Source organism: Chenopodium album, chromosome 18 (genome assembly GCF_948465745.1).
Source record: "Chenopodium album chromosome 18, dcCheAlbu1.1, whole genome shotgun sequence".
Classification (NCBI taxonomy): Eukaryota; Viridiplantae; Streptophyta; class Magnoliopsida; order Caryophyllales; family Amaranthaceae; genus Chenopodium; species Chenopodium album.
The window spans coordinates 24,820,113-24,844,381 of record NC_137851.1 but is presented as its reverse complement, the minus strand read 5'-3'; the positions used below and the strand labels follow the sequence as shown (position 1 = coordinate 24,844,381).

General features: G+C 34.7%; 1 protein-coding gene across 3 annotated transcripts; it reads left to right on the top strand.

The window, feature by feature from the left end:
* The first annotated feature begins 14,869 nt into the window (after positions 1 to 14,869).
* LOC145590640 (cytochrome c oxidase assembly protein COX11, mitochondrial-like) lies at positions 14,870 to 22,546 on the top strand. 3 transcript variants are annotated; one of them, XM_081647058.1, is made up of 7 exons: positions 14,870 to 15,013; positions 15,100 to 15,391; positions 16,079 to 16,131; positions 17,698 to 17,770; positions 17,864 to 17,968; positions 21,773 to 21,841; positions 21,941 to 22,546. In XM_081647058.1, exons 1-7 carry the CDS (start codon positions 14,934 to 14,936, stop codon positions 22,040 to 22,042), a joined length of 774 nt encoding a protein of 257 aa, XP_081503184.1. In that variant the 5' UTR covers positions 14,870 to 14,933; the 3' UTR covers positions 22,043 to 22,546. The 3 variants fall into 3 exon arrangements, with proteins under 3 accessions (XP_081503184.1, XP_081503183.1, XP_081503185.1); XM_081647057.1 differs by having other exon boundaries at positions 14,871 to 15,013; positions 21,773 to 21,853; XM_081647059.1 differs by having other exon boundaries at positions 14,898 to 15,013; positions 15,175 to 15,391; positions 21,773 to 21,853.
* The last annotated feature ends 1,723 nt before the right edge of the window (positions 22,547 to 24,269 follow it).

Genomic DNA, 24,269 nt, shown 5'->3' with positions numbered 1-24,269 from the left:
CGTGGGTGATGATTAAGGGAGTGCGTGTGGTGGCTGGTGGCGAAGGGAGTGCGTGTGGTGGCTTGCTGCTGGGCTGCATGAGGGGAGAGTGTGCGCTGGTGGTGGTGGTGAGGTGGTGGAGGTGGGGCAAGTGCTGTATTAGTTTTAGGAAATTAATTTTTTTTTGTTTTCATTTTTTTTTATTTTTTTTTATTTTTTTTTCCAACCAATTACATATTGACACGTGTGCAAAAAAAATTAATTCACAAATGTTAACCTGATTAACCGGTTTCAGGTAAATTGGGTGCAATAGAAATTAATACCCCCTAAAGTTGGGTGCAATAGATAATAATCAAAAGTAGGGATTAATTTGGGCGGACGAGGCAAAGTTGAGATTTATGGGAGCAATTTTTCCTATTGTATTTAGATCCATAAATTCCCAACAAATCTCCTTTATCAAGCCTATATTCTTTAGCAGCCAATAATGGTGATAATATTGAGTCACACATACCCGATGACAAATAATAAGAAGCCCCTAATGACACTCTCACTAGAGCACTCAGCCACTCATGGTAAGTGTTTCACATGAATTTATATACACGGAATTGAACAAGTGAATGTGTATAAAATTTTGCAAATTAAAATTTGATTATATTAATTTTATCAAATTGGTAAATAGAAGGGATGTAAGTTGGGAGGCGCCAACATCAGTCTAAGATTGATACTCAATTTGGGATATTCCTAAATGTTGCGGAGAACTTGCATTACGTGATCCATTCACCTTTTCTTACAAATCGCATTGGGGGATATGGGGTAGGTTTCTATCACCTCAATTATTTTAAAACCCTAAACTTACCTCTTATTCTAGCCAACATTCTCCCAAAGAAGCTCGACCCTACACCTGTAGAACCCTAGCTATCAATTACATACATGACCCTCTCACCTTTTCTCATAAATCTTATTTTAGACTTATTCAGTGTATAAAAAGGTGGGCATAGGAGGCGCTAAGGTGCTAAACGGTAAGGTAGAATGCCTTTTTACTTCTAGGCAAGGTGCATTATTTAAAGAGGCGCACTTGAGGCGCATGAGGCATATTTAAGGTGCACATATTTTAAGCAAGGTTTTATATTGTGTGCCTTACTTCAAAGAAGCATACCGAAGTGAGCCTAGGTGCAACATGACCTTCATCGGCTTATTACGCTTTGAGCTTTTTTTTTTTTTTTTTTTTTTTTTTTGTACAAATCACTTATTTAATACTTCCTTCATATTTTTAAGTGTTCCACTTTTCAAAAATGACCGTTTTTATTTAAGAGTCCCATTTTCAAATGTAGAAACTCTACTCACATTATATATCATTTCTCTCTCTCTCTTTTTTATTTTATTTTTTTGTTTAACTTATTTATTTATTTATTTTAACTCCACTATCATTTTATAAAATTTCTCACTACCACATTATGCCTAGTGGTCCTCCATTCATATTTCTCTCTCTTATTTTTTCAAATTTTTTTTACTACTAACCATACCCACTTATTTACTCGTACTCAGTATTATTTTACTCTTTTGCCTAAAACACCGCGTATAATTCAATAGGGCACTTAAAAAACTAAAGGAGTAGAATTCAATTATTTTGTACATAAATAAAGTGCACATCACCTACAAAAGGCATGTGCCCTCGCCTTCCGCCTAGGCTTCAAAAGCTTTTACGTCTTGGTATGCCTCACACCTTTTAAAACCGAGGGTTGACTACAGTGGCACATATACTTTTTAATTCATTTGTTTAATGGGGGGGGGGGGGTTGAGCTTTGTTTTCAATTGTCCATGTTGATTCTCGCTTGGGTGTATAGACACCTAAAAATGTCTCCCCAAAACCAAACCCGATGATGAACAACCTTTCACCGCCATTATTGGTTGGGTTGAGTATTTAAACTTGGAGTGCTTAAATCCATATTCAATCCCAATACATTTCATAAACCAACCAATTCCTACCCCATTTCCCCAAACTATAACTCATTTTCCTCTTTTCGTGCCTTTAAACCCAAAATAATTCATTTCGTGTCCCTAAAACTCATTCATTTCGTGTCTTTTTTATAAAAACGTTTAGACTAGTTTATTTTGGTCCATAATCTAGGTCCAATGATTGAATAGTTGGATAGGGTTTGAAAAGATCTTTCCAACGATATATTATAAGCCCAAATTCGAGTTATAACGTATAAGTTATGGCCAAAATACTAAACCGAACCTAAGCTCATCTTACCTACGACCCAATGATCATGTGTAGGGTCCAAACGATTTAATCCTATTCCTAAACCAATTAGGATTAATTGAAAGCTTCTATAAGTTTCTAAAAAATCTTAATTATCCTTTATGAAAATATAAGATTAAAGAGTTTGAAATTGAATGAAACTCCTCTTTTTGAAAATCCTAATTCTATTCGAATTGAAGACGTTCAAAGATAGTTATATATGATTTTCATGCCTCATAGATTTTATCTAAATCTTAGATGGTTGGATAGCCCTTGAAATTATCTTTTCAATGATATATTATAATATTAATTCCGAGCGATAACGAAAAATATATTAAAGAAATACGAAACTCTATCCAAAACTGACACCGTCCCACTATTTCGGCCATATCTTTTATTCTACAAAATATTTTAATCTGATTCTAATTGGGTTAGAAAGTAGACTTCAAGAATTTCTAACTAAATATTATTTATATTATTCCGATTTCTGGATAAAAAAATGATAAAAACAAAAACCTCAAAAACTGCTGCCTATCGCAAGAGTTTTATTCCGATTCGAATTCGGATTTTATCTTAATTCTTCGACCCTTCTTTTTTCTTTATGAATAGAAGTCATATCACCCCTTTTTCAATCATCAACAAGATTGATCATAAAATCATTCTCTTCTCCATCTTTAGCCTAAACACTAGCCTCCCTATTCTTCCATAATACTCCCCCTAAGCACTCCAAGGAGTCAATACAATACCCGAAGTTCTATAGTTAAACCAAGGCGTAAAAGGTATAATTAACTGAGGGTTTGGACCAAATCAACTCTACTTTTTATTTAATTTAATTGTTTTAATTTTATTTATATATTTATTGAAGTTACTAACAGTTTATTCATGATGTAGCAATTCAAGAAAACGCGGAAAGTGAGTAATTAATCACTTAATTACTCATATTTTAATTCTTGTTGCTAGTATCATGATTAGGTTTATTGTGATTTGATTTGACTAACAATTTATTGTTGAATTGCTTCCAATATTAATGTTGATTTTTACTATATTTATTGATCTCCATATTGCATGTTAAAGGGAATATGTAATTGAAAATCACGCCTAATAAGATAATTTGGACGACCGGTTTAAGTTCCTTTTTAATCTTGTTGTTTAATCAAGTGATCACGATATTTTAGAATTATGTGTTGCATAAATGTTCAACCAATTTAGTCTAATGTTAGTTTGGAGCAAATTGAATCTTTATTTGCATGCCTTTGAGATCGCAGGAATCACTTTTCACTATAAGAATCGAGTAGAGGCCAATACGGGAGAATGTGACACCATAACTCACTTTGTACCATCATCCCCGATCCTCCTTTCGTGGTTCCGAGCCATATGGAGTTAGTAATCTCATGGATTATGAATGGGGTGTAACCTTCACGGGTCAATTGTTGTTGCCTATCGTTGTCCCTTTATTCGTGGTTGCCTTTTATGATCCGTGAACGGTTTACAAGTTCCTTAAAAACTTGTTGTCCCTACGTTCCTTGTCCCTAATCGTATATGTCAATTCCCACTTCCTATGAGTGCCAAGCATATTCACAACATGCTTACGTAGGCGCGCTTCAAACGACACCTTCAATTTGGCGACTCCACTGGGGAGGATTTTTGGTTATTTATCGATTTGAGTGATCGGTATTTAATTGAGATGAGTGGATGAGACTTGAAAGATTCTTGAATTGTATTCCTGCGATTTAATTGGCATTGTCACATATACATATGCATTTTAGCTTACCTATTTTGCCACAATATTAAGTTTTCTACGTATGTGGCTAGCCCGGGGGACTTAAGCTCTATCAACCCGAAAACGCTCATGTGGCAATAAGGGTTCCTCCGAGTTTTTAAATCCACCCAAACCATGGAGTCGAGCTCGGTTTCATCACGAACTCGCGGAGCCACCCATTGGCATACACCCTCAAGGGAGGCAGCCTTGCTAACACGTCCAAACTCTTAACCGTGGTACCCTTTGACACCCAAAATCTTGACCATAGTGGAACATAGAACTTGAGTTTAGGTTGCGAAATTCATTGCATCACCCGTGACAATGTACTTTTATGTGCATTTTTTTATTGACTTTTTATTTTTATTTTTATTTTTTCTCTTATCAAACCTTTTTTTTTTAGATTCGAGTCATAGCTTTTTTTTTTTTTTTTTTTGAGTCAACCTGGATTTTTATTCTCATATCCTGCACACACGTCAACTTATTTTGGTCATAGCCGAAGTTCTAGAAAGAGTTATGTGTCGTGCCAACTATGGATCTGTAGCCCCGAATTTTATCTTTCATTTGGCGTTGGTTTCGTCTCAATCAAAATCACAGATCAAAAGTTATAACCAATATACTACAGCCTATCAAGTTTAGGTATCTTTTTAGCTTCAACTTTCTTTTTTTTTTAATTTTTTTTAATATCTTTTCGTGTCAAGCTAGTCTTAGCCAAGTCCTTTAATCCGTGTCAACTCGTATAACATAGGATTATAGATTTTTATTTTTATTTATTTATTTATTTATACCCATGAGCCCTAACTCTTCTAGAATTCTAGTCCTCTTCCTAGATTCTTGTGATTTTTGTGCTAACCTTAACATGTGTTCTTTGTCTTTGATTGTGGTTGATCTTATTTATGACTAATGATTACCAATTTACCGTTTTCACCTAGTAAATAGCATAAGCTTTAAAATTTGACAAAATTAATCAAGTTAATTTGTCTTTTTATTCTTCTGTGCTATTTTTGGTCCTTGCATCAGTCGTTTTTATATCGTTTACATGTCTAGCCGTACGATCATACCACGAGTCTTATAAACTCACCGAATCACATTTTTTGAGTAGTTTCACATACTTTGTCTCCGAGTCATGCACCATATTGTTTATGATAGTATATTAGGACCATGCATGCATCGCTTTCCGTCGTAATAGGAATGAGTGGAGTATTTCCCATCAATTTATTTTTTTCAAAATTGTTTCATACACTCTTCCTTTCCAATGCGAGTATTGAGTGAATGTATTAAGTGAGTTCATCCTCACACAACACTTGAGTCTAAAATCAATAGGCAGAAGAATAAGGGGAACGTCACTCCTTCCTTCTTTCCTTCCAATCAAAGCATTAACAACAACAAACTGTTTTCCTCACCAGGCGGCAAGAAGTAACTCATAAAAAGCCACGAAGACAAAGCACGATGCAAGCTTCTCACCAAGATTTCATGTTTTCTTCTTCTTTTGTTTCAAACCTTTCCCCCTAAAAAGTCTAGCATAGGATCTCCTTATCCATGTGTCTATGTGTCACGTTTCTTACCTTCTTCATAAATGAGCATCTGTTTCTTACATTCGATCATGTGATTAGTAAAAAAAAAAAAAAAAAAAAAAAAAAAAAAAAAAAAAAAAAAAAAAAAAAAAATCAATTGTCAAACTGAACACAAGGTATACCAATGATTTGAGGTACCTTTGCAACCCATTCATTCCCCATTAACCATTCAATCACATATCCATTTCTTCATCAACCACTTTGAACCTCGTCTAACGTTTGGCCTAATTTATTCAACCCACATTCACTTAACCATGGGATGGGAAAGTGTGAAATTTGTGTAACATTCAAAAAGCAAGTAAAAAAAAAGTAGCAAACAACAATAAAACAATGTCTAAGGGCAAGTGTTCCAATGTCTTTGATATGAACACGTCTCAAATTACGTCTCTCATCGAGTGCTTGGTACCGTGCCTGAGAAACATGAATTCTAAGTGAGTGATGGACCGCATGATCTGAGATTGCCCACATTGATTCGAAAGAATGAAAAGAAATAATCAAAGCAAAAAAAAAAATGTTGAAAATAAACTTGCAAAATTCAAAATTTTCAAATTCACAATCTTGGGGATTCTCTCGGGTCTTGAGCCTTTTACCCTTTTCTTCTTTAAACCATTAGCTTAACCACATTATAACCCTTAAAAGACCTCTTTGAGGTGTACACACACTTGTGCAAAGTTCGGTTAGAGCTACGTTCGGCCTGATTCCTAACGGATACGTAGGCAACCTCACATCGAGGTGTGGCCACATTCATATTCATATCCACACATGATCGAGTCATTTACAATGCTTATCCCTACCATCTAGAGCTAGACTTGGGGGCTTGAACCCACATCGCTTAGCTTACCCAGCCTAAAAAGTCATCATCTTTGACTCTTCTCACATTTATTTCCATCACCACAGCCTTTGCAGCCAGCCTTAGTATCACATTCACACACTTCTTTCACACATACATAGCCATATCATCCTTCCCTTAGGAACCCTTTATCATGAAATCTTGTTCCCTACCACACATGCTTCATCATCTTTCAAGACAACATTCATTAAAAGAAACATTGTATACTTGCTTAGCTTCCTGACCTGAGCAATATTCATCGTTTCACGCATTGCATAATGTGCTTAGCAACATTTATATATCAATGATCTGTGATCATACAAAGCATATCGTGCTTAGATCCTTGACCTAAGCTACGTTCATTATGCAATACCCAGTAATCACTTCATCTATATACGTGCTTAGCTTCCAGACCTAAGTGACGTTCAAGATCGTTTCTTTACACTATATATGATGCTTAGCTCCATGACCTAAGTGCATTCATTAATCATGTCATATGATGTAATTGTCCTTAGCCTCCTGGCCTATGTACATTCATTATGCATACATTACTTTCAAGACGAGCAATTCAATTTGACGAACAGAATATCAATGCGATTTACCTTGCTTTTCTCTATTTGCTCGACAAGGAAGTTTTAAACTTCTTTTCTTTTTGGGGAAGTTCAAAAACTTTTTTAATATTTTCTTATCGAGGGAAGTTGAAATCAAAACTTCATTTTTCACGTCTTTCTTTATCGGGAGAAAGTTAGTACCCTCTACTCATCTCATGACAAAAATGACGGAAATTTTTTGCTTTTGTATTTTCGGTTGCTTGTGTCTACGCACACACTCACTCAATACACATATACACACAATCACAAGTCATACACACATCATGTCATGTCATGTCAAGTCAAGCTTGGTCAAGTCAGTTGGTCAAGTCAATCACAGTATATACGAGCCCCTTGGCAAATTTCATTTTGCAGGTCTCATTTATAGCCCACATTTGGGGACAAGCGACCCATTTACAGCCCACGTTCGGGGATAAGAGAACCATCTACAGCCCACGTTCGGGGACAAGCGAACCATTTACAGCCCACGTTCGAGGACAAGCGAACCATCAACAGCCCACATTCAGGGACAATCGAACGATCTACATCCCATGTTCGGGGATAATCGAACCATCTACAGTCCACGTTCGGGGACAATCGAACCATCATCATTTTTAGTGATCATCTCCCAGGCGAAGACGATTCACGACACAAGGTTCTCGATACACAGAGACTTGCAATCTCATCATCAGACAAGTTTTTCCTCAAGCATGGAAAATTGTCGGTCGTTGCCACCTCTCAAGGCGAAGAAGTCAACGATTATATCACAACAATCTTCATCCGGTGGATTTCTTCAAGCATAGAAAGCTACCGAACTCATTTGCCACCGATACACTGGTGTCAAAGCTACCAAATTCATTTGCCACCGACACATTGGTGTCAGATGCTATCAAACATATTTGCCACCGATACACTAGTGACAGATAAGCATTCTATCTCTACTCTTTTATCTGTGGAACTAACGTTTTTTGCAGGAATCGGCGTATAAAGAGTGATTTAGGATCGCAGAACGTCTTAAATCATTCTCCGTCCCTACCAACTACTTTGACTATCGTTTTCGAAACTGACTTTCTACAAACTCAGTCAAAGTTGGGGCTGCTGTAGACACCTAAAAATGTCTCCCCAAAACCAAACCCGATGATGAACAACCTTTCACCGCCATTATTAGTCGGGTTGAGTATTTAATCTTGGAGTGCTTAAATACATATTAAATCCTAATACATTTCATAAACCAACCCAATTCCTATCCCTTTTCCCAAAAACATAACTTATTTTCCTCTTTTCGTGCCTTTAAACCCAAAATAATTCATTTCGTGTCCCTAAAACTCATTCATTTCGTGTCCTTTTTATAAAAACGTTTAGACCAGTTTATTTTGGTCCATAATCTGGGTCCAATAATTGAATAGTTGGATAGATCTTGAAAATATCTTTCCAACGATATATTATAAGCCCAAGTTCGAGTTATAACGAATAAGTTATGGCCAAAATACTAAACAGAGCCTAAACCGAACCTGAGCCCACCTTACCTACGACCCAATGATCATGTGGAGGGTCCAAAGGATTTAATCCCATTCCTAAACCAATTAGGATTAATTAGAAGCTTCTATAAGTTTCTAAAAAATCTTAATTATCCTTTATGAAAAGATAAGATTAAAGAGTTTGAAATTGAATGAAACTCCTCTTTTTGAAAGTCCTAATTCTATTCGAATTGAAAGACGTTCAAAGATAGTCAGGTATGATTTTCTTGCCTCATAGGTTTTATATAAATCTTATATGGTTGGATAGACCTTGAAATTATCTTTTCAATGATATATTATAATATTAATTCCGAGCGATAACGAAAAAGATATAAAAGAAATACGAAACTCTATCCAAAACTGACACCGTCCCACTATTTCGGCCATATCTTTTATTCTACAAAATATTTTAATCTGATTCTAATTGGGTTAGAAAGTAGACTTCAAGAATTTCTAACTAAATATTATTTATATTATTCCGATTTCTGGATCAAAAATATGATAAAAACAAACCGATCGCAAGAGTTTTATTCCGATCCGAATTCGGATTTTATCTTAATTCTTCGACCCTTCTTTTTTCTTTATAAATAGAATTCATATCACCCCTTTTTCAATCATCAAGATTGATCATAAAATCGTTCTCTTCTCCATCTTTAGCCTAAACACTAGCCTCCGTATTCTTCCATAATACTCTCCCTAAGCACTCCAAGGAGTCCATACAATACCCGAAGTTCTATACTTAAACCAAGGCGTGAAAGGTATAATTAACTGAGGGTTTGGACCAAATCAACTCTACTTTTTATTTAATTTAATTATTTTAATTTTATTTATATATTTATTGAAGTTACTAACAGTTTATTCATGATGTAGCAATTCAAGGAAACGCGGAAAGTGAGTTTTTAATCACTTAATTACTCTTATTTTTATTCTTGCTGCTAGTATCATAATTAGAATATTGTGATTTGATTTGACTAAAAATTTATTGTTGAATTTCTTCCAATATTAATGTTAATTTTTACTATATTTATTGATCACCATATTGCATGTTAAAAGGGAATATGTAATTGAAACTCACGCCTAATAAGATAATTTGGACGACCGGTTTAGGTTCCTTTTTAATCTTGTTGTTTAATCAAGTGATCACGATATTTTAGAATTATGTGTTGCATAAATGTTCAACCAATTTAGTCTAATGTTAGTTTGGAGCAAATTGAATCTTTGTTTGCATGCCTTTGAGATCGCAGGAATCACTTTTCAGTATAAAAATCGAGTAGAGGCCAATACGGGTGAATGTGACACCATAACTCACTTTGTACCATCATCCCCGATCCTCCTTTCATGGTTCCGAGCCATATGGAGTTAGTAATCTCATGGATTATGAATGGGGTGTAACCTTCACGGGTCAATTGTTGTTGCCTATCGTTGTCCCTTTATTCGTGGTTGTCTTTTATGATCCGAGAACGGTTTACAAGTTCCTTATAAACTTGTTGGCGGCTCCCTACTTTTCTTGTCCCTAATCGTATATTTCAAATCCAATTTCCTATGTGTTCCAAGCATATTCACAACATGCTTACATAGGTGCGCTTCAAACGACGCCTACAGGGTGCAAATGATTGCTTATATGTTTTTCTTTCTACATCAAATTCTTCAATTACATTTTATTATTTGTGGGAGATAAAAAAATTAGGAAAAATACTATGCATAGGACTTAGGGCTACGTATACAGAACTATAAAATGAAAAAACAAAATAATTTAAGACATTATTACACGATTTGCGCATGATTTTGTCATGTATTAGGTTAGGTCTCGTGCCATGTACGGTAATTTTAATACCTATTTTTCAAATAACATTATATTAAATGTTCGACTTTCATATTTTATATCCATATCAATTGAATGCTGAAAAAACGACAAAAAAATGGTAGGAAAAAATCACATTAAGAATAATCAACATGCAACGTGTCGTTCTTGGAAAGTATTATTAAAGAGTCCATAGTTAATTATAGATTATAAATTGATTAAAATTTTAGCCATAAATTATGCAAGGAAATAATAAAAATATCATTTGTTGATTTGATATTCGCATTTCATTGTCAAAATTTGTAGCTTCTATTACTTAAATTTAAAAAATAAATAAATTCAAGAAAAACAAATATATGATCTTGTTGTAATAAACGTAGTACATAATTTCTTTCAAAAACCAAAAAAAAAAAAAAAAAAAAAAAAAAAAAAAAAAAAAAAAACTCTATATGTCACAAATTATGTTAAGAATTGTTAATATGTTTTTTTAGGAAGGATACATCAAATCTTCTATTGTACTCCATAATTAGTTATTATTGTGTTGTTTCAAAAAAAAAAAGTAATTATTATTGTGTATATTTAAACATTTGTTTCTTAAATATAGTTTTCTTAACAAAAAAAAATAACGACACACCAGGAGATGAAACGTGCCTGATAATAGGTGAAAATTAGGTCGTTGACAACCTCAAAATATCAAACAATATTTATACATTCCTAACTAACCACTAAGCAAGCATAAAGACAAGTTCGGAGTCGAACCGCAAGGACTAAGTGTATCAACTTAAGCTAATTAAACTAGTAGGTAGGATGTGAGATAGAGAGAGAAACAACCAAAAACTACTTTAAGCAATCAACAAAATACTAGGGAAAGGGGAATCCAATTACATTAATGAATTCAACAACAAATTGTAATTAGATGATCATGAACTCAATTAGGAACAATCAACACACTCAATTCACTCCCGCGTAATTAAGCATGCTAACTATCCTACTAAACTAATTCACTCCCGTGCAACTAGCCTAGCATAGGTATGGAAGAATCTAGACTCTCAACCAACTCAGTTCCGCACAATTGATTGAAAGCACAATTAAAAACCTAGAACCAATTAGCTAAAAAGATTCTAATCAATATAAGCATCATCCACCCACAATAATCAAGAATCAATTACATACTAATCACAATCAATCATTCAATTCATCAACATAACCTTCATCCATTCCCCTAGAACTGAATCTAAGCAAGGTAAAATAAGGTAAAATAAGAATTAAACCAAGAATCAAACAACTAATCTAATTACCTACTCTAATCAACAAAGAATTAAGCAAAATAAAAGAAAGCTATAAAGGTGAGAGAAAGTTAGAAAAGCTCATTGAATAGAAGAGAAGAGAGTCCACATAATTGCTTCTTCAAAGCTCTCAAATCTCCATTGAAATTCCAAGATTTCTCTCTCTAAAACTACTCCTAAAACTAGGGAGAGAAATTCTTTATCTAACCCTAATCCTAATTAGAGGAGAGAGAAAGTGTAAAATTCTTCTTAAAGAAGTCTCCTTACAAAATAGGGTCGAACACTATTTATATTACAAGAAAAAGAAGAAAAATCAGAGATTAAAAAGTGAAAAAAACCCAGAACACCGCGCTCGCGGTGATGCATCTCCGGGGCATTTACAAGAAGGTGGGAAAATCTGGAAAAAAGCAGCACAGGGCCTGCGGTGAACAAAGCCACGCCATCGGCGGACAATTTCAGATGCCGCATCACGGCAAGTTTAACTTACCTCGGTGGTAGGGCTGTGCATCGATCCAAAACCGGACCGGACTGAAATAGACCAGAACCCGAAATTGACATTTTTTGGGGACCAGACCTTAATCAACCGGTCCAGGTTCCAATCCAAACCTTTTTGTTCCGGTCAGGTCCGGTTGTTTTTTTTTTCTTTTTTTTTTTTTTTTTTTTTTTTTGCATTTTAGTATCTTAATATATGCATGCATTTTTAACGTCTTGTTTTTATTTGTGTGCTTTCCTATTTTGCACCTAGAATTCATAAATTACAAGTTTTGTCCCTAAATTTTTTAGAAATTTAAATATAAAATTTAAAATTTTCACCCAAAAAATTACAAAAATACACTTTTCAGTCCATTTCGGATTTTACCCGGATCGAACCGGAAACCTGGAATTGCCAATTTGTGAGGATCAAAGACTGACCCGGAATCCCCCGGTCCGGTCCCGGTCAGTTTTCCGGTCCAGGTCCATTTTTGCACACCCCTACTCGGTGAATCACACCGCTGCATGGTAGGGACCACCGTGTCACGACAGAGTCCACCGTGTCGCAGTAGAAACCATTGTGTCACGGCAGGTCTGCTGCACCACGGCAGAATCATCCGTGCAACGACAGTTGCTACTTGTGCTTGCTGCTGCTTGTGCTGTGCGGAGGGTTGCTTGGGCACCAGTGTTCTAGCCTTAAGCGCTGCGATTGCTCAACTTCTTAGCTTCTTCTTGGCTTCAAGGCTTCTTCTATTGAATTTTTCGGCCTTCTCTTAGGTCATCAACATCGAGGAAAATGCCAAGTACCTAGACAAATAGACCAAGTGAGAAAAGAGTGAAAGATCACATAAACAAAAGCACGCAAATCAAGCTAGAAACGAGCAACAACGCATTATTCACAACGAAGGCCTTGAAACATACACTAACATGGTATTAACTAAAATAAGACTAAAAGGACTAGAAATAACCAAGATAGACCAAAATAAACTTAAAACAAAGGGAGAAAAACACCCTAAAATGTGTCATAAATGACACTTATCAGTGTCATTGATGGTGTGTCTTTTAGTATATAGTTATTAATTCCTAAATTAATACAAAATAGGAAATATATTCAAAATTATTATTAGCGTTAAAAACTACATATATCATTGCCCAAAAGATTTAAAATCTATACGTAGTATTTAAAAACACAAACCACAAATCCATACTAAGCCACATGTCACCATAATCACTAATACGCCACATGTCACCTCACTTAATCTTTCATTTTTATATTCCCTTTCTAATATATAAAATAAATTAAATAAATAATATTTAAGTCTTTATGCATTCTGAAACTTGCAAATTTATGTAAGAAAATGAAGTGTTTCACTTCCAACATTATAAATTGAAGTTAAACTAATTAGTGCACATTACATAAACAATAAAATAGTCTTTTTATCTCCTAAACATAATATACTACCTTTGTTTCATATTTTTTACAACTTTTGTTAAAAATGGACGCTATACATTATTTGCAACTAATGTTATCTTTCATTTTTAGGTTGTCATTTCTCTCTATCTCTCTCCTCATCACATGTATTCTTATTTTTCTCTCTCTATCTTACACTCACAAACAAATTTTGCCTAGGAGTCCGTGCATCATTCAAAGTTGCAAAAAAAATGTGAAATAGAGGTAGTATAACATAAATCAATATGTCATTTCATACCCCACAATAACCATATATATAACTTAAGAGGGTGTTTGGTTAGAGGGATAGAAGAAAGAGGATAGGATAAAAGAGGAAGGATTTAAGAAGTCTTTTATTTGTTTAGAAGGATGGGGATTAGGAGGGGGATAAAATATGGAGTTATCACTCCAAATTAATAACTAAGGGGGTGTAAGGGACTAGGATTAAATTTAATGGGTAAAGACATTTCTACCCTTAATGAAAGAGAAAGAAGAAAAGAGTGAAGAAAGGATAGTAAGGGTAATTTTACATTTTTATTAGTTATTCCAATCTAATTTCAACTCATATCAAACAATGGAATACACTATTTTTATCCTTGTCTCATCTATTAATCCCACCATCTTATCCCATGTCCTTATCTCACTTAATCCCATTCCTCGTACCAAACGCCACGTAAATCAACATGTCATTTCATACCCCACAATAACCATGTACTCCCTCTGTCCCCAAAAGTTCGACCTTTTTGGCCTAATTTTAGTCCCAAAATGATCGACCCATTTGTATTAAAATACCCATCAATTTACAACAATATTTTTGCAAAATTAGTTTCCCATATAAAATTTTATTTTTTCAAGTACTTTTATTACTTTCTCTTTCTACTTTTTTACAAATCCCATGTAAAATTATCTTTCCAATATAGTTTATTTCTTTTTATTTAACTTTCTTAATACCCACGAAATTAGCCCAAAAAGATCGTTCTTTCGGGGACGGAGGAAGTATATATATACCTAACTAAAATACAAAATAACACCGACACATTTCAAGAAAAATAACCTAATTAATAATCCGTACATTGAATGGGCAAAAACGCTAGTTAAACTAAATTTTTTTTACCAAACTAAATTAAGCTAGAATATATAAAATCCATATATGAACTAACTTCAATAAACCTAGTGAAGAAAACAAAGTAAAAAAAAAAAAAAGTCTTGTTCAATTCGAAAAGCTCAAGATATTTACGCTAAAAATCTAAAATATACTCCCTCCTATCCTTGAACTTAACGTAGAGAGCTTGTAATGGATTAATGGCGGTGAAAGCATCATCGTCAGCAATAACGCCTTTGATATTCTCAACCATTTTTGAATGATTGAGTTCAATTGAAGTAATAATCAAAGTTTTGAGGAGAGAGAAAAGGGAGAATTTTCCAGAAATCCTCAACCATGACAATTCGCCTGCTATCTAGAAGAATTTTACCTCATGTACTCAAACATAATACGCAGTCCTCTACTTCTCAATTCCAGTAAGTATTTTGCTAATTTCAAACTTTATATTTGAATTTCTGCAAGTTAGATTCATTTTAATTCAATTTTATTGATTTTGGTATAGGAAATTATTTCAATCAATTGGACCAAGTAGTTATGAAATTAGGCAAAAACTTACATATAGTTCATGGTCAGATAGAAATCATCAGATTGCTCAACGATATCGTCTTATTGCATTTGAGCCGAGGCGTTATTTTTCATCCAACAATGTTGTTCAAGAGAAAAAATCGCGAAAGATGTTGTATTATTTGACTGCATTGGTGTTTGGAATGGTCGGATGTTCATATGCTGCTGTCCCCTTGTATAGGAGATTTTGCCAAGCTACTGGTTATGGTGGTACCGTTCAACGCCGTGAGGTGAGACTTGTTTGATTTCGTGTTGATGTCTGTTTCGGGGATTAATAGTCATATATACTATTTTGGAGTGTTCGGAAAAAAAAATGCATTGTCCCTAGAAAATGATATATTGTAGGTACATTATTGGAAATGAATGCTTGTACTCTTGCCTCTTGGATATTGTTTGGAGAAGAAAAACTAGTATAGGATTTGCTCATTGAATTAGAAATGGGAAGATAAACAAAGACGAGTATATGATCTTTATTTGTTCATTATGCTAAGTGGTAAAGTGATCAGATTTTATTTTCAATCATTCATTGCCTATAAATCTTGTAAGGCCTAAAATGAGGGTAACAAAGATTATGTCCAACTGGTAAGAACATGTTCGAGCATTATGATTATTTATGTTTGCATGAATTCTTATATTTAAAGGCCAAAAGCTATCACATTATCAGTTAATACTACTAGAAGATTATGATGATAATTCTGGTTTTACTGTAAGGTGATGATTTTAGCAGATTAGCTCTTAAAAAGTTAATACGTGCTAATTATGAACAGTGAGGGGTGCGAGGGAGTGCCATTATAATTGAAAAGATCGGCTGAAATCATTCCTGGTAATTGTATATGGAAATTAGTTGCCTTTGCTCCCTGAGTATCTCCATTACTTTTGGAATGATGAGTATAGCTAATTGTGTGCGCTTTCTGTAGACAGTTGAAGAAAAGATTGCCCGGCATACAGAAGATGGTACTGTCACCAAAAGGTCAGGTTTCTCAAATTCTGCACATACGTTGTTTCTTCTCTGCACCATATTTAAATGTTATATGAAATGGTGAATTTTGTAATATGAATGTTCATGTCAATTGTATGCCTTGAATATGAATGTTTTGTAACCCTGATGTCTGTTAAAGCAATAATAATCGTGTTAATGTCTCACCAAGAAATTGAATTTGTTATTGATAAGAAATAGCTTCATAGTGCCTTGAGATGCGATCTGCAGAAATAGAGAGAAGGGTTCATCTACCCCAAGGCACGGGGAATGGTTGGGTTGGGTTATTGTCCCACAATCCAACTAGTATCTTCATAGTAGGCGGCCTAAATCCTTAAACATTTTTCTTCCAAGAGTGCCTACCCTGATTTTACCAAAGGTTTTCGCAAATAGTATGGCCTCATGGCCATGATGGTAAGCAAAATCCTAAAAAAGGTGAGTGTTATTGGTGCTAACGTGTTGAACCGTTGATTTGAAAGTCAAGCATGCTGAGATAATTTGCGTTGTTAGGAAGGAAATGAAAAGGGATATTATAAATTGTTTGATTGCACTTTCTCCATTAAATTGTTTTATGATTTCAGCTATCTACATGTAATCTATTGAATTGTCATCTTTGGTTAAACATTACCAAAATAATCGAAGATAATCTTACATGTTAAAATATTTGATCAAAAATCTGTGAAGATATTTGAGGTAGAAACTAAGGAAGGAACATGCCCTTCACCCTTTTAGATTTGAAATTTAGATAATGTAACAACCTTAGCTTTTTCTTTGTTGGATATTAAGCTACAATGGCATCGATAAGGAGTTTCTCTATGGTACACGTCTTTTCTTAGCTGGGTTCGTAATTAGAGGCTGAATTTGAACACTAAAGGAATTAAGGACTGGGTGCGTAGCCTAAAATGGTTCATAATAATTTAAAAGGTTTGTCCAAGATGGGTCAAATTGCTGTTTGGTCATCTGAGTATCTGACATGCTTCATGTGGAGACAACAGGCTAAATGATTTTTTATGCCGTATGCTGTATTGTTAAAGCTCTTTTTTTGAAAATTAAACATTTTTTTTTTGTTAGGAAAAACCAGGTTATATAGAGTTAATGAGGGTATAAGTCAATCTAATGTCGCTTTTGTAAAATCAGTGAAAAAAAAATGTAACTGGAGTACTGGACTATGATGAATTAGGAAAATATCAAGCCTTGAACTTGAATTATTTCACTGAAGATCTCAGTTTCTTTATTTTGTTTTCTTATTCTCCTTGGATTACTTTTGGTGTGAGATAATCAGTATGGTTCCCTTGAAGATATTTTAAGTTTAGTTTATATCTTACTTAAAGCTTAGTGGCTAGCAAGTTGGAATTTTTTTTTTTTTTGAAACAAAGCAAGTTGGAAATTTTACTTTATAATAAACACTTCAGAATATATGAACATTCCATCTCTAAATTGTGAGATATGTTGGAAAATTTTTGGGCTCAAAATCCCCCTCTCCCCTCCCTCCCTTGCATCCAGAATTCTTTACTTGTTTTCATGTGAGTTGCTTGAAAGTCATTAATTCTTTTATTACAGAGAAATTGTAGTTCAATTCAATGCTGATGTTGCTGATGGGATGCAGTGGAAATTTACTCCTACCCAAAGAGAGGTATCAGTTTATTTTAAGCCTATACCTAAAATTGTGGTTGCAATATACTTCAGCAACATGTAAACTTTTCACTAAATTGCACTTTCATTGCAGGTGAGGGTTAAACCAGGAGAAAGTGCTTTGGCATTTTATACTGCTGAAAATAAAAGTTCAACTCCTATTGTTGGTGTATCTACGTATAATGTTACGCCCATGAAGGTAAGAGTTTCTGATAATGTTGCCTTTTCTTCGACTGGAATGACGTTTTTACCATTAAAACTTGGCTATGAAAATCTCAGCATTTTGACATTATTCTCCACCAATTACAAGATGTATTGTAGATTTTTGGCATCAACATATTTTAGGTCCCTAACTCCTAAAGTCCCAATTCCCAACTATTTTTTTTGTTAGGAAAAAAAAAACCCCAATAATGTACTCACTGAATGGAACTTCTTTTTTTTTTATAAAAAAATTAAAAATATTATTAAGAACAAACCAACATCACCATACACCGAACAAGCTGCCAAAATGAGCAGCTACCAAACCAAACAAAAACTATCTATACATCATTTTCTTAAACCATTCTACATTTATCCAACTGCTTTTAGCAGGCATGACAAAATCAATTCTATGCTTGATATCAAACAGCAGCTCCTTGATAACACTCTCAGGTCTTCTAAGAAACTTCTCCCAAAGAGCTTCTAAACCTTCCAGAAATCTGACTCAACTTGTCATTACAGTCTTCATGCGTACTAGGAACCAGCTGAACTTGAAGGCTTTGAGCAAGAATATTGCTGCATTTCATGGAATAATCACAACCGAAGTACAAATGCTCAACTGTTTCATCACCATGATTGCAGAGAGGGCACTTACCATCAACTCTCACACCAATCCTAAAGAGAAACTCTTTCACTCTGTCTTTATTTAAGAATCATTCAGCAAATGAACTTGTGCTTAGGGATATTAAACCTATTCCAGACCCAACTCACCAAGGAACCTCATCATATTGCTTAGTAAGCCACTTATAGGCAATAGCAATAGTGTAACCCTTCACATTCTCTTTCCATGTATTCCCTGCATAGCCACACTTGAGCTTATCAAAACCCACCACATCTGTTTCCAGTTCCAGCTAACATTGTTAGGGCATTGAAACCTCTTCCAGCTTTTCCCTTTTAAATACTTAACCATAAACTATCCTGCTTCTGAGCAATATTCCATATATGTTTCCCAAGAGCTGCAATGTTCCAAATCTTACAGTTATGAACACCTAAGCCACCTTGCTTCTTACTTTTACATACAATATCCCAGGCAACGTGAGGAGACTTATTATAAACTGCTTTACCACTCCAGAGATAATTTTTGCAAATAGCAACCACCCCATCTATCACACTTTTGGGAAACAAAAAGATACTAGCCCAATAAATGTGCATAGACATCAAAACTGAGTTCACTAACTGAGCTCTTCAGCATAAGAGATAACTGCAGCCCAATCTTATCAATAAGGATTTGACAATCATCTTCCGCCAGCTTCTTTGCCCTCACATTAATGCATATCTGAAAGGAAGCGAGCCCTCCTTAAAACCAGAACTTCTAATAATATCATCCTTGATTTCCTTCTCCACATAGTAGCAGTAAATATTTTACTTTCCTTCATTAGCAACCAAACCAGAAGCAACTGCTAAAGTAGCCAAACTTCTAAGGATAAGGCCAATAGAATCCTTATCACCTTTGCTAAAAATGATCAGGTCATCAGCGTAGACTAGATGATTCAGCCTCAAACTCTTACATCTAGGATGAAACTTAAAATTCCTCTACATCCCAACTTGACCCAAGATATGCTACATAGAACTCAGGTAACCCAACACTCATTCACCAAAGTTATATCAATCCTACTCACCACCCTTTCTCCTCCATCCTGCTTATTATTCCAGGTAAAAGAGTATCCCACCTTTTTCATATCATAAATCTCACACTGCTTAACACATTCCCTAAATTGCTCAAGCTTAGCATAGGTTATGGGTCTCCCAATTCTATCCTCATAGTTGAGAGGGCAGTTAAAATCTCCAAGAATCATCCAAGACCCCTTCATAGCTGCCCAATACTACAAATATCAGACCATAAAGCTTCTCTCTCTTTACAATCATTCATACCATAAACATTAGAGCAAAAGAAATCCATCTTTAAGGCCATAGTAGTAACCTTTAGATGAAACAATTGAGTTGAACCTATAGCACCAGGAAGAAGCAAGTCCCCTAAAATTCTTTCACCTTTTATATCAAAGAAAAGTTAGAAGTCACACACCAACCTTGCAACATCCCAGTATAAAGTCTTGGAAACCAATCTTCTACCTACTTCTGCTAAGAGAGGCTATTAAGGCCTCTCACATTCCAGATAAGAATCTTATCCATGATTAATGGATTCCCCTTCCCCCCCACCCCCCCCCCCCCCCCTCCTTCCCCACCAGGAAGCAACCCAACTAGCACATCTCCAAACACTAGAGGATCTTCACACTGTAATCTCTCAAAAGAATTACAGACTTGCACTGTAGCATCCTGCTTAGTCCCAGACATCTGTCCTGCACTACTTGTATGCTTAGGGGTAGCTCTGATCCACCCATCTTGCTTCTCATATTCCTGCTCTCCTCCCACCTTATCTTGGATATTCAGCTCAGTAGTTTTAACCACTTGCTGCTCCTCTCTGACAGGTGGCTCTTTTGTTCTCCAAACTTTTTTAACCATCCTGCACTTGTCTTTTGTATGCCCCATCTGTTTACAAACCTCACATCTGAAAGGCTTCCATTCAAAAACCACTTTCATCTGAATAATAATACCAGTCTCACACATGAATTCAATCCATTAGAAACATCGCCATTAACATCCATTTCCACAAGAAATCTGGCATAGTTCACTTTCTCGTTCATTTGAGTAGCATTATCAGGCCTAATTGGGGTACCAACTAAGCTAACAAACTTTCCTAAACAAGATTTCCCCCAATATTTCAGAGGTAATCCAGGAATTTGAACCCATGCAGGAACCTTAGTAATTTCCTCAAAATTCGATTCCGTTCCATCTTCCCATTGCTTCACGAAATTCGGATGATTATTAAACATTACATGAGCAGCTCTAGGAGCTTTCTGTTTGGATTCAGAATTCAAGAATCTAATCAGAAATACCCCTTTTTTTCTAGGGAATTACCTAATCAATATTCTTCACTCCCCACATTCTCTTACAAAAACCCATAAAGGCATTCACATAAGGATTAGCCCCAAACACATAAGCAACAATACCCAAATTCCAATATGCAAGTTCATCAGAAACGTCATCAAAAGACAATTGCAACAAAGGTTTAACATCAGAACTTACTGGCCTAGCATGGCGCTCTTGAGCAATCGATACTCTGTTTTGCGTAACCTCTGTTTCAGCTACCTCCATTACATCTTCTCTCGATTTCATCACATCCAACCATTTAGACAGCTTAGACTTAGTTCTTGACCCATGAACTGGGGTGAGAATCAAATCCTCCGAGTTTTCAACCTCATCAAAATTTGGGGGGTGGAATACCCACAAAATCAGTCTTCGCTTTTTCCTTCGATTAAGCTATCAATTGATTCGCCTCATCTATCTCCTCTCCAAGATCATTCTTATTCTTGCTTCCCTCCCCCCTAGTTACCACCTTCTTCGGTTTCTTTTTTGTCATGGCAGAAAAAAGAAAAACATAGAGAGAGAAAATCTAGAGAGAAAATTTTGTAGGTATCTATATATATACATGAAGTTGGATACTGAATGGAACTCGATAATTTGATATCTATAATAAAATTCATAAGCAACCAAATGCATGTTTAATACTCCATATTCTAAACTTATCCTCCGTAAACTAAATCCTTGCACTTTTGAAAGACCTTTATCATTCAAGCATAGGCTTTTAGTGAAATATACACTACAATTTCCCTCGTTCTTTTGCAATCAATTATTTTTCTATTTTTATTTAGTTTGCCTTCATGAAATATATGGATCTGCTTTATAGGCGGCGGTTTACTTCAACAAAATACAATGCTTTTGCTTTGAGGAGCAGCGACTTCTTCCTGGAGAGCAGGTTGATATGCCTGTAAGTTGTAACAGTTCATGATTTATTTTTTTAATTAATAATTTTTTATTATTATGTTTAATAAGTATTGCCAATCAAAACTTACAGGTCTTCTTCTATATTGATCCTGAATTCGAGACTGATCCTAGAATGGATGGTATCAACAATATTATTTTATCGTATACATTTTTCAAGGTCTCTGAGGAATAAAATATAAATGAGATCCTGCTTGATTGCAAAGTTGCAGATCATCACTACTTTTCCTGCCCCGTGCTAAGTACGGCTCCTAAAATCAGTTAGCTAGCCATTATCAGGTTATCGGGTAATTGCAAAGTTGCGGATAATTACGACTTTTCTGCTCTTGGCTAAGTATGGCTGCTTAAATCTGTTAGCCATTATAATGGCTGGTTGATTACATTTCTATAATAAGCTTTTTCCTACTCTCATCCATACCCGCTTCATAAGCAGGTAGATTGGAAATTAAGGACTTTTCTGCTCCGGCTAAGTGTGGCTGCTTAAATCTGTTAGCCATTATAATGGCTGATTGATTACATTTCTACAATAAGTTTTTTCCTACTCTCATCCATACCCGCTTCATAAGCAGTTAGATTAGAAATTAAAGTCAATTACATTTTCGTTTAGCATCACATCATTTTTGCTACTGAGAGAAGATTTTGAAGGATATTCTGTTGTAGTCATTACTTATCGATTTTTTGAAGGCTATACTGTTTTTGCAACAAAAACATCTACTTGGCAAAAAAACCTGCAAATTTTTGGCTGGTCTCCCGGCTAGTCAACTCTGACTTGTCCTATGTTTTGGAAAATGAACATTTAATATTACATAAATGAACATTTTTCACTGATCTCCCAACTAGTCAATTGCATATTTTGCATTGTACCTATTAACATTAAATATAATGTATAGTTGTATACTAGTATTAAATGAACATTCACTAACAAGAAAGTGAGCAAAATAACATTTGCTCTTTTTGTTTATTGCATTGACATTAAACATAATGCATATAAATATTATATGAACAATTGAACATTCACTTGAATATGAGCAAAAATAACAATACTTAATTTGTTCAATTCTCTTGCAAGAGTGTCCTGCGATTTGTTTAAATATATGATTTAATACTGTAGGTGTTGTTCGAAGCGCAACTACGTTAAGCATGTTGTGAATATGCTTGGCACTTTTAGGAAATGGGAATTGACATTATACGATTAGCGACAAGGAAAGTAGGGAGCCGCCAACAAGTTTTTAAGAAACTTGTAAACCGTTCACGGATCATTAATAGACAATCATGAATAAGGGACAACGATAGGCAACAACGATTATTGTGATTATTTGTTAACCTTATATTGATTAAGGTTATATTTATTTGTAGGGTGTGTTCGATCAAGATTCTTGAGGTTCTTTTTGTGTGATTTTGCTAAGCAAGGATCAAGGTACGTTAGGTAGCTAGATACCTTGAAAGTGATTGGTTTGAATAAGTATGTTTGAATGATTTTATGATGATTGAATTAAATTGAATTGGATTACGATTATGAAATAAAAGTATGTTTAAATAAATTGGTTTTGATAAATAAATTGAAGTATTGATTTTATATCATGTTTTAAATAATTAAAATTATTATTCATGTTTAAAAGGTTTGATTTGAAAGCATGTGGATTTAAATAAAAAGGAGTTTGAATTATTATTATTAAAAGTTGTAATTATTGAATTTAAAGAGGATTTATTGAATTATTATTATTAATGCTTTACAAGCATGTTGGTAATTCCACTATGCAGATTTGGTTTATTGATAAGGCCTTGGACTTTGTATGACCGGGTCTTTCCTCAAGGATAGCCTTGTAATATAAGGAGACTAGCTTGGGGGGTGTGCACACTTGGGTGAGGAATTGGTTTTAAAGGAATTGGATTAAAAGGAATTGGTTTTAAAGAGGAATTGGATTTATTGGATATTAATATTGGTTATTGAAATTGGTTTTGGAATCTTGAGTTGAAATTATTGATTTAATTATTGGAATGGATGGAATTGATTTCGAAAGCATGTTTAGGAATAAAATTAAGTTTAATTATCTCACACTTATCGTACTTAGCATATTTTGCTAATCCGTATTTCTTATTTTGTTTTGGTTCGCCATTTTTACCTTAATGGTAAGCAGTGTTGACTAATTTCAGGTGAAGTCATAAATGAGCATTTGGAGTCCCGGGAATGGTTCACCTAGATTAGGATATGTTGGTTCTTGTATTTATTTTTGAGTACTCATGACAATGGTTACTATTTTTGGTCTATTAAATAAAGAAGAGTTTTGAAGTTTCCGCTGCAAAGTATTGATTTATTTTAGTAGGTTTGAGTAGCCTTGCGTAATCACGCGGCGGTAATACGCCTAAGTCTACCTCTACGGTATAATTATACGTATTATACT

Bases quoted from the DNA above. Each gene is read 5' to 3' on its own strand.
- LOC145590640 (XM_081647057.1), top strand. From the start codon at position 14,934: ATGACAATTCGCCTGCTATCTAGAAGAATTTTACCTCATGTACTCAAA. The intron at 16,132-17,697 runs GTCAGGTTTCTC...CTTTTATTACAG, and splicing joins GATGGTACTGTCACCAAAAG to AGAAATTGTAGTTCAATTCA. The intron at 21,854-21,940 runs GTAAGTTGTAAC...CAAAACTTACAG, and splicing joins GAGAGCAGGTTGATATGCCT to GTCTTCTTCTATATTGATCC.